The sequence below is a fragment of the Bolinopsis microptera genome, chromosome 6 (genome assembly GCF_026151205.1).
Source record: "Bolinopsis microptera isolate Bmic1 chromosome 6, MBARI_Bmic_1.0, whole genome shotgun sequence".
NCBI classification, from domain to species: Eukaryota; Metazoa; Ctenophora; class Tentaculata; order Lobata; family Bolinopsidae; genus Bolinopsis; species Bolinopsis microptera.
The window spans coordinates 4750062-4763284 of NC_087077.1; the positions used below are offsets into that span (position 1 = coordinate 4750062).

The 13223-nt window shown below is 36.8% G+C and overlaps 1 protein-coding gene across 1 annotated transcript; it reads right to left on the bottom strand.

Annotated features, from left to right (window-relative positions):
• Positions 1–168: 168 nt before the first annotated feature.
• LOC134817228 (esterase-like) lies at positions 169–3435 on the bottom strand. Its single transcript, XM_063826363.1, has 7 exons — positions 3252–3435; positions 2760–2913; positions 2503–2645; positions 2075–2254; positions 1752–1893; positions 1220–1433; positions 169–1026 (listed from the first exon to the last, which is right to left on the bottom strand). The coding sequence occupies exons 1-7, from the start codon at positions 3387–3389 to the stop codon at positions 870–872; spliced, it is 1128 nt and encodes a 375-aa protein (XP_063682433.1). The 5' UTR covers positions 3390–3435; the 3' UTR covers positions 169–869.
• Between the last annotated feature and the right edge of the window lie 9788 nt (positions 3436–13223).

Consider the following 13223-nt stretch of genomic DNA (forward strand, 5'->3'; position numbering starts at 1 on the left):
TTGAATGGGCGTGGTCTAAAATATTCGAATTTTCAAATTTTGACGACGGAATCCTCGAACCAGTAAGTACAGTATGCCATCTGCAAAGCAACAGCTCTCAAATATAAAACAAGGCGGAGCTATTAAGGCCAACGTATGGGTACTGACTTTTGGCCCACCCTGTATTATAATAGCAACGGAATTAAATCTGAAACGTCTGTAATTATAAACTTAACCTAACAAAACTTCAAGAATCTAAACATTATCAATTAAATAGCTGAACGCCCCTTTCTATTCTGACACATGGTGACGCACCTTGTGTAATTCTACAGCAGATGTTGGAGTAAATAGTGTAGGTGCCGCCATTAAGTAGCCCCCAATGCTATACATTCCGTGTTATAATAAAAAGGGATTAAACTGATTACTTTCAACTAACACATTACATTATTATATACTATATAGTTAACACTGTAACTGTGACACTAAACGTGCCGTTATTTATCCGTCTATCTGTACTAGGTCTGAGATTTAATTAATTATTTTCAACTCTGTTAAATATTAACTAACTAAATTCTAACTAAGAGACAAACTGATCAATCAGGACCTCTGAAACCAGGCCACTGGATGACTGGAAGGTCACCACAAAAATACACTACTACTACAGTACTACTACAGTTACTACTACTACTACTACTACTACTACTACTACTACTACTACTACTACTATACAGTATACAGTACTAATAATAGAGTAGTTACTATTTAGTCCCCTGAGTATTGAAACTTGTTAAGGAGCTACTGTTACTTTCACTTGTTACTGTCAGCTCATGTTCCCAGTAGATAACGAACCATTAACTTGAGTATCTACAACTCTATTTCTTACTTCTTGTTCAGCACACAGTATGTTCAATGTAATCTGTCACGTGCTGCAGTACTTTTTTAGCACTGGGAGATATGGAGTGTAGCAGGAGGTTGTCATGGTAACCACTTAGTTCACGTATGAAGTGTACTGGTACTCTGTTGTATTGCAGCCACTCCGCAAAGTACCTGAATATGAAACTTATTACAAAAGTGTCAACCAATGTTTTGTTATTATCTTAAGTGATGATAAGACCAAATAAAAGGACACAGAGGGATCTAACCACAATCCTGAATTCAGGGCTATTTTGGTCGAAATTCCATTAAAATCGTTAACTTAATGAACGAGAAAGAGAACATGATAATGAGCTAAACAAGTCACCTGGAATCATCGAAGCTCTGATCCTGGACATATCCCACTATCAAGGAGCTGGGCAGCCCGCTCGGATCAGCACACATCAGTGGGAACGCTAGCTCGTTCCATATTCCCTCCACACTGGGTTTAAGTTCAGATATTGGATCACGTGTTTTAACCGCGTCATCTATTAGGGATCCCCAGAACTTGGGGTACTCATCTGTAGCACCTTCTACTGCTCCTGGTTTCACGGTTAGGGTAGTTAGAAAAATACACTACTATTATTACTACTATAGTACTAATAATAGAGTAGTTACTAGCTCCTGGTGTCACGGTTAGGGTAGTTAGAAAAATACACTACTATTATTACTACTATAGTACTAATAATAGAGTAGTTACTAGCTCCTGGTGTCAACTGTCAAGGTTAGGGTAGTTAGAGGAACTTTACTTCTGCTTTATTGTGGAGTAAAACATCAAGTTTTCAGATTGGTCCTTATTTGGCCCAATAAGTTTAACAATTATTACAATGATTTTAAGCAAAGTTTATGTCTGTTCAAACCTAGAGTTGACGAGAATGATGGATTTCCTGCAATGTAATAAGATAGATACAGCGACTTGTGTTGCACTGTTCCTTTATTACTGGGGTTTAAGGAGCTGTTTTCACCGTACGAGAATCCTTGTAGAACAGGATGAATCAGAATCTGAACAATTAGGGAGTAAAGTGTCTCAATCAATAACAAATCAGTCTGGATACAACAATAATGAAGATATTATAATAAATAATAACAGAATTTCTACAACACTAGTACGACAGTTTATTAAACCAACTATCCAACAAAGTAGAATGTAAGATGTATTACATAATTTACATTCCAACGTTACCTGAGCAGCTAGAGGTGGTTGAAGGTCAGCAGTGCTGTCCAACAGTGACTTTCCCTGGTGTCTCTGGTGAAGTATAGCCACTGCTGAGGCCAGCGCTGCCCCACTTCCATCCCCCATCACTATTACCCTTCTTTTGTTAATACTGAGGGTTGTGTCCTGTGTCTGGACCCAGTTTACTACCTGGAAAACTGGGTAAGTGGTGTACAATACAGACGGAGGCACATAATGTTTAATAGATGATTATTTGTAATTAATATTTATATTGTTTTCAGTATCAACTATAGTCAAAATATACGATGTAACCTAATAACTCATAAGTCTTGAAGTTTTTATTTGAAAGCAAATTAAAATTGGTCAATCCCAAAAGACCAATTATATTTGATTCACATAGCATTAACATTAATATTAAGAATTAGTGGATATTTCACCTGGTAAGCTTCAATAACTGCGTTAGGGAAAGGGAACTCGGGGGCAAGCTTCTGACCACACAAAATAACCTTACACCCATTTGTTATTGCTAATGTATACATAAGTGTATGGTACATAGCCTGACTGTAGTAACAAAACATCCCTGAAATTATTGTGATATTGAGATCCATAAATTCCTTTAGTGTGCTCAGAATGTTTATATAATTGAAAGTAAAGTTGAGTGTTGTCAATTAATGTACAAAAACAATGTGCTCACCTCCATGATAGTAGACGATTACAACGTCTGATTTGATAACTGATGGAGTATAGATCCGTAAAGGCACATCTTCTAGTATCTCTGTTCTGTAAGAACATGTTTGAAACGGTTTATTTGGGACTAGAAGGAGCAACTTTGTGACTGACCTGAATACCTGAAATTATGAAAAGTCAAGAAATACAAAATCTTTCAGACTGAGATTTAGTTAACAAGCCAAATGGAAATTATGTATATAATATGCTTCGGCATGCATTTATATTGAAATTAGAAATGAAGCTTCAAGAGTGAAGCTGATCTTTAACTGCCAGCTTTTTATCTGTCTTCATAAGAGATGGAAATTAACTGCAGATTCAGTTCTAAAGTTATGAGGTAATTTAAATTTTACTTAAACAAAAAATCCAGGCACAGGGGTATATTTCAATTGTCAGCTGTGCCTTGCTTTAAAAAGAACTACCTAATAGTATCAAGGAGGGGACTGTGCTGTAAACTGACCCTATGATAAGGTGCCAGCCTCAAAGTTGAGATCAGTGTTGCAGCTGCAGTTGCCAGAGATGTGATAAAGTGGTAGATGATAAAGTCATATGAGACAGAAGAAAGTTTAAACATCTTGAACAAAATAGAGTTTATCATCAGGACCCCCAAAAACGAAACTGCAACGTATAAGTATAGTATTCTGTCGTTGCATCCAACCAATATCAGGCTGACGATTCCAAGCCATGATCCAACTGTTAAGATGGGGTTGACTCCCAAATCAACTTTAGCAGCTGCCATAAAGACCTAATTCAGATATTTAAGAATATTTATGTTTGTTACAAAAATATTACTATGACTGAAAGGCTATACATTCCTAATTAAATAATATTGGTGTTTATTCTGGTTGAAGAAATATGAGATCCTGGAGAGGTTCGCTGTTTATCAGTCTCATGATAAGATATTGATTCAAGGGATAATATCCGGTAGTAAAGACTAAGTAGGACAAGTGAAACAACTAGTGTTTCCTCCTAAATTGTAGTGAAACAAATTTAAAATTTTATCCTTTATTTTACAATCATAATATAATAATATTTATAAGCCTCTGTTTTGAAAGTTTTAAATTTTAATATATCCACATTTCTATTTAAAATTCAATTTTATGTATAATTCAATAACTGGCCGCCAAAGCCGCGCATTCATGAAAACAGGAATAACTTGTTTATAGTTATACGACAAAGTAAATTAAAAGAATAAATTTTTTAGAATAAATTATAATTTTACCTAAATCCAAAGCCAGCTTTGTAAAATTTACAATTAGATCATAATATATCGTCAATTCTAAATATTTACAATGCAACATTTCATTAATCTATACATAATAAACAAGCGTACTCCAGCCCCTACACGCATCCATTCTTATCCATTCACGCACGTATTATTTTATACTTTTTGCTTTCTAATAAATATATGGTCAATGTGTACGTCTAAATGTTCATGTTTTGTGTAAACTGAATCCAATTGAGACTAGTGACAAGGATGAGGACCCAAGTGCCTGTACGGCTTTTTCGGAGAAGTAGTTTCACTTGTCCTACGAGATAGAAGAAGTAGTTTCACTACTTAGTCTCTACTACCAGATATTATCCCTTGAATCATTATTTAATTCTGGTTCCGCAGACATAATTACTATTTTATTTTCTATCATGAATCGAATAATTTGCTCACTAATTTCGATTGTTTCAATAACATGCTCATGCTAGTCAGTGTTTCTATGATAGAGCAAGCTTGCTACAATGTCAACACAAAATTAATTTTTGCATTTAAAATGCTAAGTGTTGGCTCCCCCTTTAATATTACGAGGATTAGCTGCTTAATTGAAAATTGTTCAAACAATATATACAAATAAATTCAGCAATGGTTATTGTCTAACGGGGGGGGGGGGGGGGGGGGGGGGGGGGGGGGGGGTACCACTGTCCATTTTGTCTTTGTCTTTTTTTACATTTTTTTGTGAAGGACAGTGTTTTGGGGACAAAATGGACAATACTAGGGACAAATGGGACAAAAGGGACAAAAATTTTGGATAAATGAGACTAAAAATAAGACAAGCTCAAATGTAGAGAATGTATATATTCTACTCGACATCAACAATTTAGATTTTCATGTCAGTGTTTTGCTGTGCTTAGAATCAACTGAAACCACTGAAGGGACTGAAATAAGCAGAATTCATCAACGTCATCACATAAATAAATGTGTACACGGTTCAGTCAATATTTCATTAATCCCAATAATCATGTGGTGATATCAAAAAAGTCATCATCTTTTAATATCATAACGCTCATAGCGGCCAGAAGCAGATACCCAGACCCACACAATTACTTTTCCATTAACAATATATGCCGACAATATCGAGCTAATGGGTATTTGCTTTTTCCTATGAAGTAGGAGAAAAAGCATGCTTTCTGAGTGTTGTTTGCAATGCAAGTTCAGCTCAAACGTCAAATGTGAATCAGTGAGCAGGCATATCGGACTAGACCAAGTTGTCTTGAATAGTGAGTACACTAAGGCTGATATATAACCAAGATTGACTTTACTGTTCTGTCTGAATTTACCCAACTTATTAGCTTGTTGGAACTGTGCCTGAACTTATTTTTTGCATTTCAACGTATAATTGACCTTATTTTCTTTACTGTCCATTTTGTCCCTGTCTATTTGTCTCGTTTATCCCTGTCCATTTTGTCCATTTTGTCCATTTTGTCCATTTTGTCTCTGTCTTTTTGTCCATTTTGTCCTTTTTGTCCCCGTCTTTTTTGTCTTTTTTGTCTTTTTTGTCCCTATTATCTTTTTTGTCCCTTTTGTCCCTCTTGTCCCTTTTGTCCCTTTTGTCTTTGTCTTTTTTCAGTTTTTTTGTGCAGGGATAAAATGGACAGTGGTACCCCCCCCCCCCCCCCCCTCTAACAATAAGGTCAGACACCTAAATGTAAACTTCTGTCAATAAATTAATATAAATTTGAATTCGAATCGAGTAAAAATCTGAATAAAGATCAAAGTACTAACTTCCTTCAAACTTAAATTCATGAATCGAGATCAAATCTTTTGAAATGTGTTTAATATCAATATATGCACTTGTATAATTTACTTAAAATACTTTTGAAAGATATTACATAATAACAAGCTCACAAACACTATTGTCTTATTGGTAGCGATTAGATTTGGACCATTCTGTGTACATTTGTAAATGCTAATTTTGATTTTTTGGTAAGTATATAAAGTTAAAGTGCACAAAAATGACTTTCATGCAAAGTAATAGATCTTATTCGAAATTAGCACAAAAAGTAAATTATTTTATTTTTCATTAAAAATCATAATAGTTTGGGTAGCTTTTGTCAACAGTCAAAATAACTCAAAAGTTATTTTTTACAATTCCCCGTTAAATTTAAGTCCGCGGTTAAACCACGCACGATCAATTTTCCCTACCATGTCCTTGTACCATTATGGCATTAATTCTTTTGAGTGAAAAGTGTGACTGGAAAAAAGTGCACCATATTTACATGCTATGTTTTTTATAAATGAGTGGGATTCGTGCATGGTAAAAATTAATGATTTATTTGACCAGTGCAGCGCCGCGCATCAACAATAATTGAATCCAGAAAATTGCGGAAAATAACGTTGCGAAGGAGGAATTTCACTGTAATTAATTAACACATGGCCAGCGTCGCGCGCAGCATAACAGACACTTCCTATACACTTAATTATAGGGGAGTGGTCTATATTGCGAAGGAGCAGACTTTTGTCGAAATCGTAGGACCGTCGAGCCACCTCATGTATCTAAACCCGATTACTTATTCCCTACGATCTTTTTGCCTTCGGCAAGATCAGGGGGAAAAAATCAAGCAAAGTATAATTAACATATTTCATACCAATCAAATTGGATTTGGTTTTGGTAAAAATCAAAATATAGCGCACGACTTTTGAAAAGATTTAAGGTTGGTTGTGGTGAAACGGGTGATACTCGTAAATTTTTGTACATTGTAGGAAACCTACAAGTTTTGCTCTAACCAGAGCCCTCTCGCTTGCAGTAGCGCGCGACCGCGCTTGTGGCTTGTGAAACAAGCGCGTCACGCAGTACGCGTATACACATGGCTATGTGACCTACAAGTTGTGGTTTGACCATTGTTAATGATCTGGCCCGGCGCGCGCTACTTCGTAGCTCGTGCCGTCAGGCCATTTCGAGAAGAAAGCAGCGCGCGCTACTTCGAAGAAATTTAGACGAGTAACATCCGTCAAGTTGTGGTTCATCGTTGTGAAAAGCATTATTGATGCGCGGCTCAGTAGTGTGTTGCTCTGACAACAAACAATAATTTATAATGTTTAATTTTATGATTTTTGAATTGTATATATATATGATGTCTGTATTGAGAAATTCAGTTTCAAGAGTGCTCTACGGCCGTGCTATCTACCTATACCCGGAAGAGGAGCGTTGTAAAATAAAAACAATATAAATTTTAACGGGTGATACTCGTAAAATATCTGTTCCATATATTGACCGACGGGTCCAACTCCCCAGGAAACCTTACTGGCTAGCGATATTACTACAGGGTGATCGCCTTTTCAAAGCTTGTTGAGCTCCGCGCGCGCTCGTAAGTTCATTGCATTTGCACGCTTCAAACATTCCAAAGATGCAATTGTACCGCGTACCACGTGATACGATTCAGCCAATCAGAGAACAACAATCTGCAAAGTTATAGCTGCGCAGTTTTATAAGGCCTAAAATATGACTTTTCGCGATAATTAAAAATCTACGTTGTTTTTAAGTTTCCCCCTGGGGGGGGGGGGGGGGGGGGGGGGGGGGGGGGGGGGGGGGGAAACGTTATTTTTACAAGGCGAACATTTTGTTGAAAATCCGACGTTTCTATCTATTTTACTTCCAAAGTTAGGCCCCTACCAGTAAGGTTTCCTGGGGTTACGGGAGGGAGAAGTGCCAAGACTACTCATTATCACTGATAATGAGTAGTCTTTATCAGTTTGTCCTTGAAGTCAGAATGAGCGAATTGGAATCCCTAGCTCTGTGGTGGGTGACTTCGATGGGGCCTGAAAGCTAAAAGAGAATTTCCTGGTGATTTAATAGGTGCTTAGAGCTAGGGCTCTTACTAATTCGCTCGCCCAAAAATTTCACGTGACTTTGGTTTTTATGGTTTTGCAGCCGTACAAAACGGTTTTAAATAAACCCTAATCCCAACCCTAACCCTAACCATAACCCCGAAGCTATCCATAACCCTTACCACAACCCTTACCCTAACCCGAGCCCTAAACAATCGAATTCATGTTTTACTAGCCTGTCACGTGACCAAAACGGTTTTTTGCCCATAACTCTCCAGGGAAGCATTTTTACCCTACGTCATGGGGGGTGATTCGGAATCAGCGTTCAAAAATACACCGATTGAGATCAATTTCATACCGAAAGGTCCTTTTCACAAGAATTTTCTTAACATTTGGGCGAGCGATTTAGTAGAAGCGTAGAGCTAGGTATCTGTGTCTAACGTGTCTTCATTTGTGCGTGTACTATTTTGTAACCTGATATCTGATATGGGAACTTTGCGTTGGCAAGTCCCAACCTTTGTACTTAACAAGAGAGCACACCACCCGTTAGTGCCAACCAGGCCACACCACCTGGAGGTTCGGAGAGGATTTCCTGACCCTATTTATTGTTTTCATTCCGGTGATTTTTAAATATTAAACTGTAGACATTGTTCAAAGATGTGGTTGCAGGAAACTAGTAGTGTAGAAGTTTAAATACATCTCAATGTATCTTAAATTGCGAAAGTGAGAACAATAACTTCAATTTTGATATGATTTCTAACCAAATTATTCAAAAATGTGTATTAAACAACTGAATTACATCTGATTTGTAGTAGACGTTCACTAACAATGGTTCTTTAGAGTCCGCAAACAAGACTCCGCTGAAAGTATATGACTGGATCAACTGCAGCAAAAGTGTGCATAATTATAATTGTTACCGTGTGTAATTTCAACATATTTTTGAATTGCTCTGTCTCATCCGTCTAAATTAAAATTTATACAGCAATTTCTATAGCGGAAAATAGAATTTGCTAAATGATGTGTCAGGTTCAATTGCTGGAGTATGAGACGGATTTCGCCCGGCAGGCTTTGTGGTATAATTTACATCCTTCTCGCCTACTTCTATTGTCTGAATATAGTCAGTCTACTATATTGGCGATCTTTACATAAAGCTGGATTTTCTTAGCTCTCAATTTAGTCTTAGTTCTCAGTTGATCGATTAGTCGCCAGAGCCATCAGAAACACAAAAGCTGCATTTCATATTGACGGTTAATAAATATTATAGATACAACATGTGTACAATGGGTCTAGACTGTTAATTTTAGTTCTGTGGCTGCCCTTGATCGCGAAACTGATCCTATATGATTATTTCATGTGGGTTTCACGTGAATTTGCATACTGATTCGGAATCAGTATGCAAACATACATCGATTCAGCAGGACAGCACGCGTGGCAAAGCTTCAAAAGTATAATTTTGTTTAGATCACATAGAGTCGCGCCTCTTGTGAGTGAAATTCGGCACACAATAGGAGTTTTGATGGATGGTGCCTGGCAACCACGCTGACTGGCAATTTGACAGAATACGTACTGTCCACTTTTGACGAAAGAACCAGGGTCTCACAATCATACCTTACCTGGGATCTCCGGCTTCAGTGTTCATAGATTGAATATATGGCGGAATGGCAGGCGCCGCTCAATAATCCATATACCACGTACACTGTACAATTTTACATTTTTTTTGTGTGAATATAAGCTAAAGATTAGTTCAAACGTGACTTTATACAACTTATAAAAACAATTATTAATCCCTTTCAGACCGGAGCGTCGCTGTACTTGTAGACTGAAGACAGGTAAATTTAGATAAAAGAAAAACTGTCCGTCACGTCTACTGATGATCGCTGGCGAGCTTTTAGTAATATTACTTTGATCATAAGATCATAGGCCGGTTCATTGTAATGTGTTATTCCGTTGATCGCAGCTGGGAAATGAATTATTGAGAATATATTTAAATGCTTTTTTTAAATGTCCGTATTCCAGACTGATAATCTTCCCGTCTCATACTCCAGCATTAGCAATTGAACAAGCGGGCCATGAAAAATACAGCAGCGTTGCTATTTGTACTGTCCCCCGCTGGGTCTCCCCATTGCTAGGGTACAGTGATTCATGCTAAATTAGAAAATTACTATTGGCGAGGGGCACATTTCTAGCCTTTTTAAAAGTGCGGACGAATATTCTAAAAGAGAGTCTTTGGAAACGCCTGCACACTGACTTATGGCCCACCCTGTAGCTGTAATTCAGATAGATCCTCTGAGTAGGAGCCAAATAAAATATCAGTCCGGAACACGTACAGAAGAATATTGTGGTCCAGTCTGGCTTCATTCTCAAAATAGGGGGTCAATACACGGACTACTCAAAATCAACCGCACTCAGATCAGCATTTGGCAAGTTGAACATCAAAATGGTTGTATTCTCTAGTTTATTTTGCTCATATTTTAGTTAAGGTATCGTTTGTTACTGTACGTTATCTGGTCAATCAGATTCAGGTCCAGTCTGATCAACCAGATCTTTATTGTTGACCCAGTTTGTTCCTATTAGAAATTGTCGTGCACCATAACGTTGCACCGAGTGAGGTTGGGGTTAGGGTTAGTGAGGTTAGGGTTAGCTGGTAAAGATTGAGATAATCTTTCTGGGGCACGAGGTTCTATAAGGCAGAACAACGGTCACAGTGCAGATTCAGTAATATCCACAAAATTCTATCACTGCACTGTTGTGCTACTGTTGCTCGATAACATATGACTGTTATATCAAATATCTGTAGACAATAGACATCATATACCACGAAAATTAACTGTTCATAACCACAATACTTGGTATCTGATTCAATTAGATTTAAGCCTTTGTAATTCAAATATTTAGCTTTGAATTCAAATAAAGAAATAACTTCCCATAGCTTCTCATGATAAACAGTTGTTCGCGAACAGGGGTCGGGCTATCTAGATATACTGCCACGGGATATAATCTTTTTTTGTGAATGACCCAGGCTTTTACTAAAATGCGCCAGCGGCACAATACAAAACTATGCGTATTTCATCATGATAAAAACGTGCTGAATTTTCGAGGTTGTCACTGAATTGTTGTCTGAATTGTCTTGGAATTCCACTCTTTACAACTTATTACCAAACGCTGGTAATTTCAAATAGTTTACCTCTTAAAGTTGGCATTGTTCGATTGGCTGCTTTGTAAATTGTCCGTGTCCAACTGCTCTGTTTCTTGAAATGTTAGCTTGTATTGGTTTGTTTGGTTATTACCTTTTGTTTAATACTTTCAACACTACTATATAAAAAATAATTTGAGCAGGACTATAGCGATGTAGATTGTTCTACGAAGAATTCATCTTGAGTTGTTTGTCTAATTCAAATTGTGTGTCGCGTGTCCCCTGAAATTACTTCTTCCCTGAAATTACTTTTTGTCGATGTATTTCTTTGTAGTGGAAACGGGAAATTTCGAGGAGAATGAAATAGAACTATTGATAATAATTGATTTAACAACAATGTAATAACAATAAATGGCGTCGCCTAGAATGTATATACAAATGCCAGAAGCATGCATACAGCCTTTCCCGAGTTGACAAGGGCGACCGCCAAGGTCGACCGAAAGTTGCAAATTGATAAAATTTTTCTTTACAAGAAAGGACACTTTTAACCCAAGCAGAAATATTGAAAGTCTTGCAAAATATAAAAATATAAAAATGCCCCTTCCTCATAAAGAAGCTTTGAGGAATGATTTTTTCTAAACTAATTCATTGCATACTCATGATGTATAAGTAGTGTTTGAAACACTGTTTCTAGGAAGCCCCTATTAAGGGGGCATACCCTAAATTTGTCCAGACCAAATGACCTCATAGGCAGTTCAGTGACCTTCTAGCGCACCGTTTCCACACCAAAAAAAATTATTTTGAGAATACCCATTTTTGTAATCGAGCATTTCCTGGTTAAGAGTGCAATTTTCGGAAAAAATTATTTTGTGGTTGAGACGCTATAAGTTAATCATTTCTTGCGGTATCGGATTGAAATTTTGCTCGCCGTTTATTCACATCTATGTCAAGGTGTGTGTAAAATCTTTATATCGTATCTAAAAAGGCTGGTGTGTTTTGAATTTTTAAAGTCAAAAAGCTAAAATTGTCCTTTTCAGGCTTATTTTAACAAAAAGTCAGTCAGGGAAGATCGGATTATTTGATGCTTGACATCAAATTGTTCTCTGAATTCTGGCGCAGTTTTTGATGCCCTCAAAAATGTTTTTACTCATTCACCTTCTGATCTATTGGACCTCAAAGCCAAACAACAAATTTAGGCACATTTTTCGTTTTTAATATTTACTGATTTTTCTAAAATTTTGATAGGAATGTGCTAGTGAATTTTTGAAGGGTGCAAAATAACCGCAACTAGCACATTTATATATGAGTTATGAACAACAAAACACCCTAAAATGCTTCCCTTTGAAGTTATGGGAGAAAATGTGATTTTTTGGCTTTGCAGATAAAAAATCACATTTTCTCCCATAACTTCAAAGGGAAGCATTTTAGGGTGTTTTGCTGTTCATAACTCATATATAAATGTGCTAGTTGCGTTTATTTTGCACCCTTCAAAACGTCACTAGCACATTCCTATCAAAATTTTAGAAAAATCAGTAAACATTAAAAACGAAAAATGTGCCTAAATTTGTTGTTTGGCTTTGAGGTCCAATAGATCAGAAGGTGAATGAGTAAAAACATTTTTGAGGGCATCAAAAACTGCGCCAGAATTCAGAGAACAATTTGATGTCAAGCATCAAATAATCCGATCTTCCCTGACTGACTTTTTGTTGAAATAAGCCTGAAAAGGACAATTTTAGCTTTTTGACTTTAAAAATTCATAACACACCAGCCTTTTTAGATACGATATCAAGATTTTACACACACCTTGACATAGATGTGAATAAACGGCGAGCAAAATTTCAATCCGATACCGCAAGAAATGATTAACTTATAGCGTCTCAACCACAAAATAATTTTTTCCGAAAATTGCTCTCTTAACCAGGAAATGCTCGATTACAAAAATGGGTATTCTCAAAATAATTTTTTTTGGTGTGGAAACGGTGCGCTAGAAGGTCACTGAACTGCCTATGAGGTCATTTGGTCTGGACGGCACAAACCACTGTTTTGGTGTATGCCCCCTTAAGAGGTCCTTAATTAAGATTATTTCAACTTTCCTCTTACGAAAAAGTATGTAAAAAGTATGTAATTGATCGGTAGTTATAATTATATCTGATAATCTGTCTGAAGAATTAACTTACTCATTTATTTGTACAGAGCTTTTTTGTTCCCTTTTAGCGAAAAGATAAATAGAGGAACAATTCAGCGGTTGGTATAGCTTATGTTGA

Bases quoted from the DNA above. Each gene is read 5' to 3' on its own strand.
- LOC134817228 (XM_063826363.1), bottom strand. From the start codon at position 3,389: ATGATAAACTCTATTTTGTTCAAGATGTTTAAACTTTCTTCTGTCTCA. The intron at 1,434-1,751 runs GTTTGAACAGAC...CCGTGAAACCAG, and splicing joins ATCATTCTCGTCAACTCTAG to GAGCAGTAGAAGGTGCTACA. The intron at 1,027-1,219 runs GTGACTTGTTTA...TTTCATATTCAG, and splicing joins CAGAGCTTCGATGATTCCAG to GTACTTTGCGGAGTGGCTGC.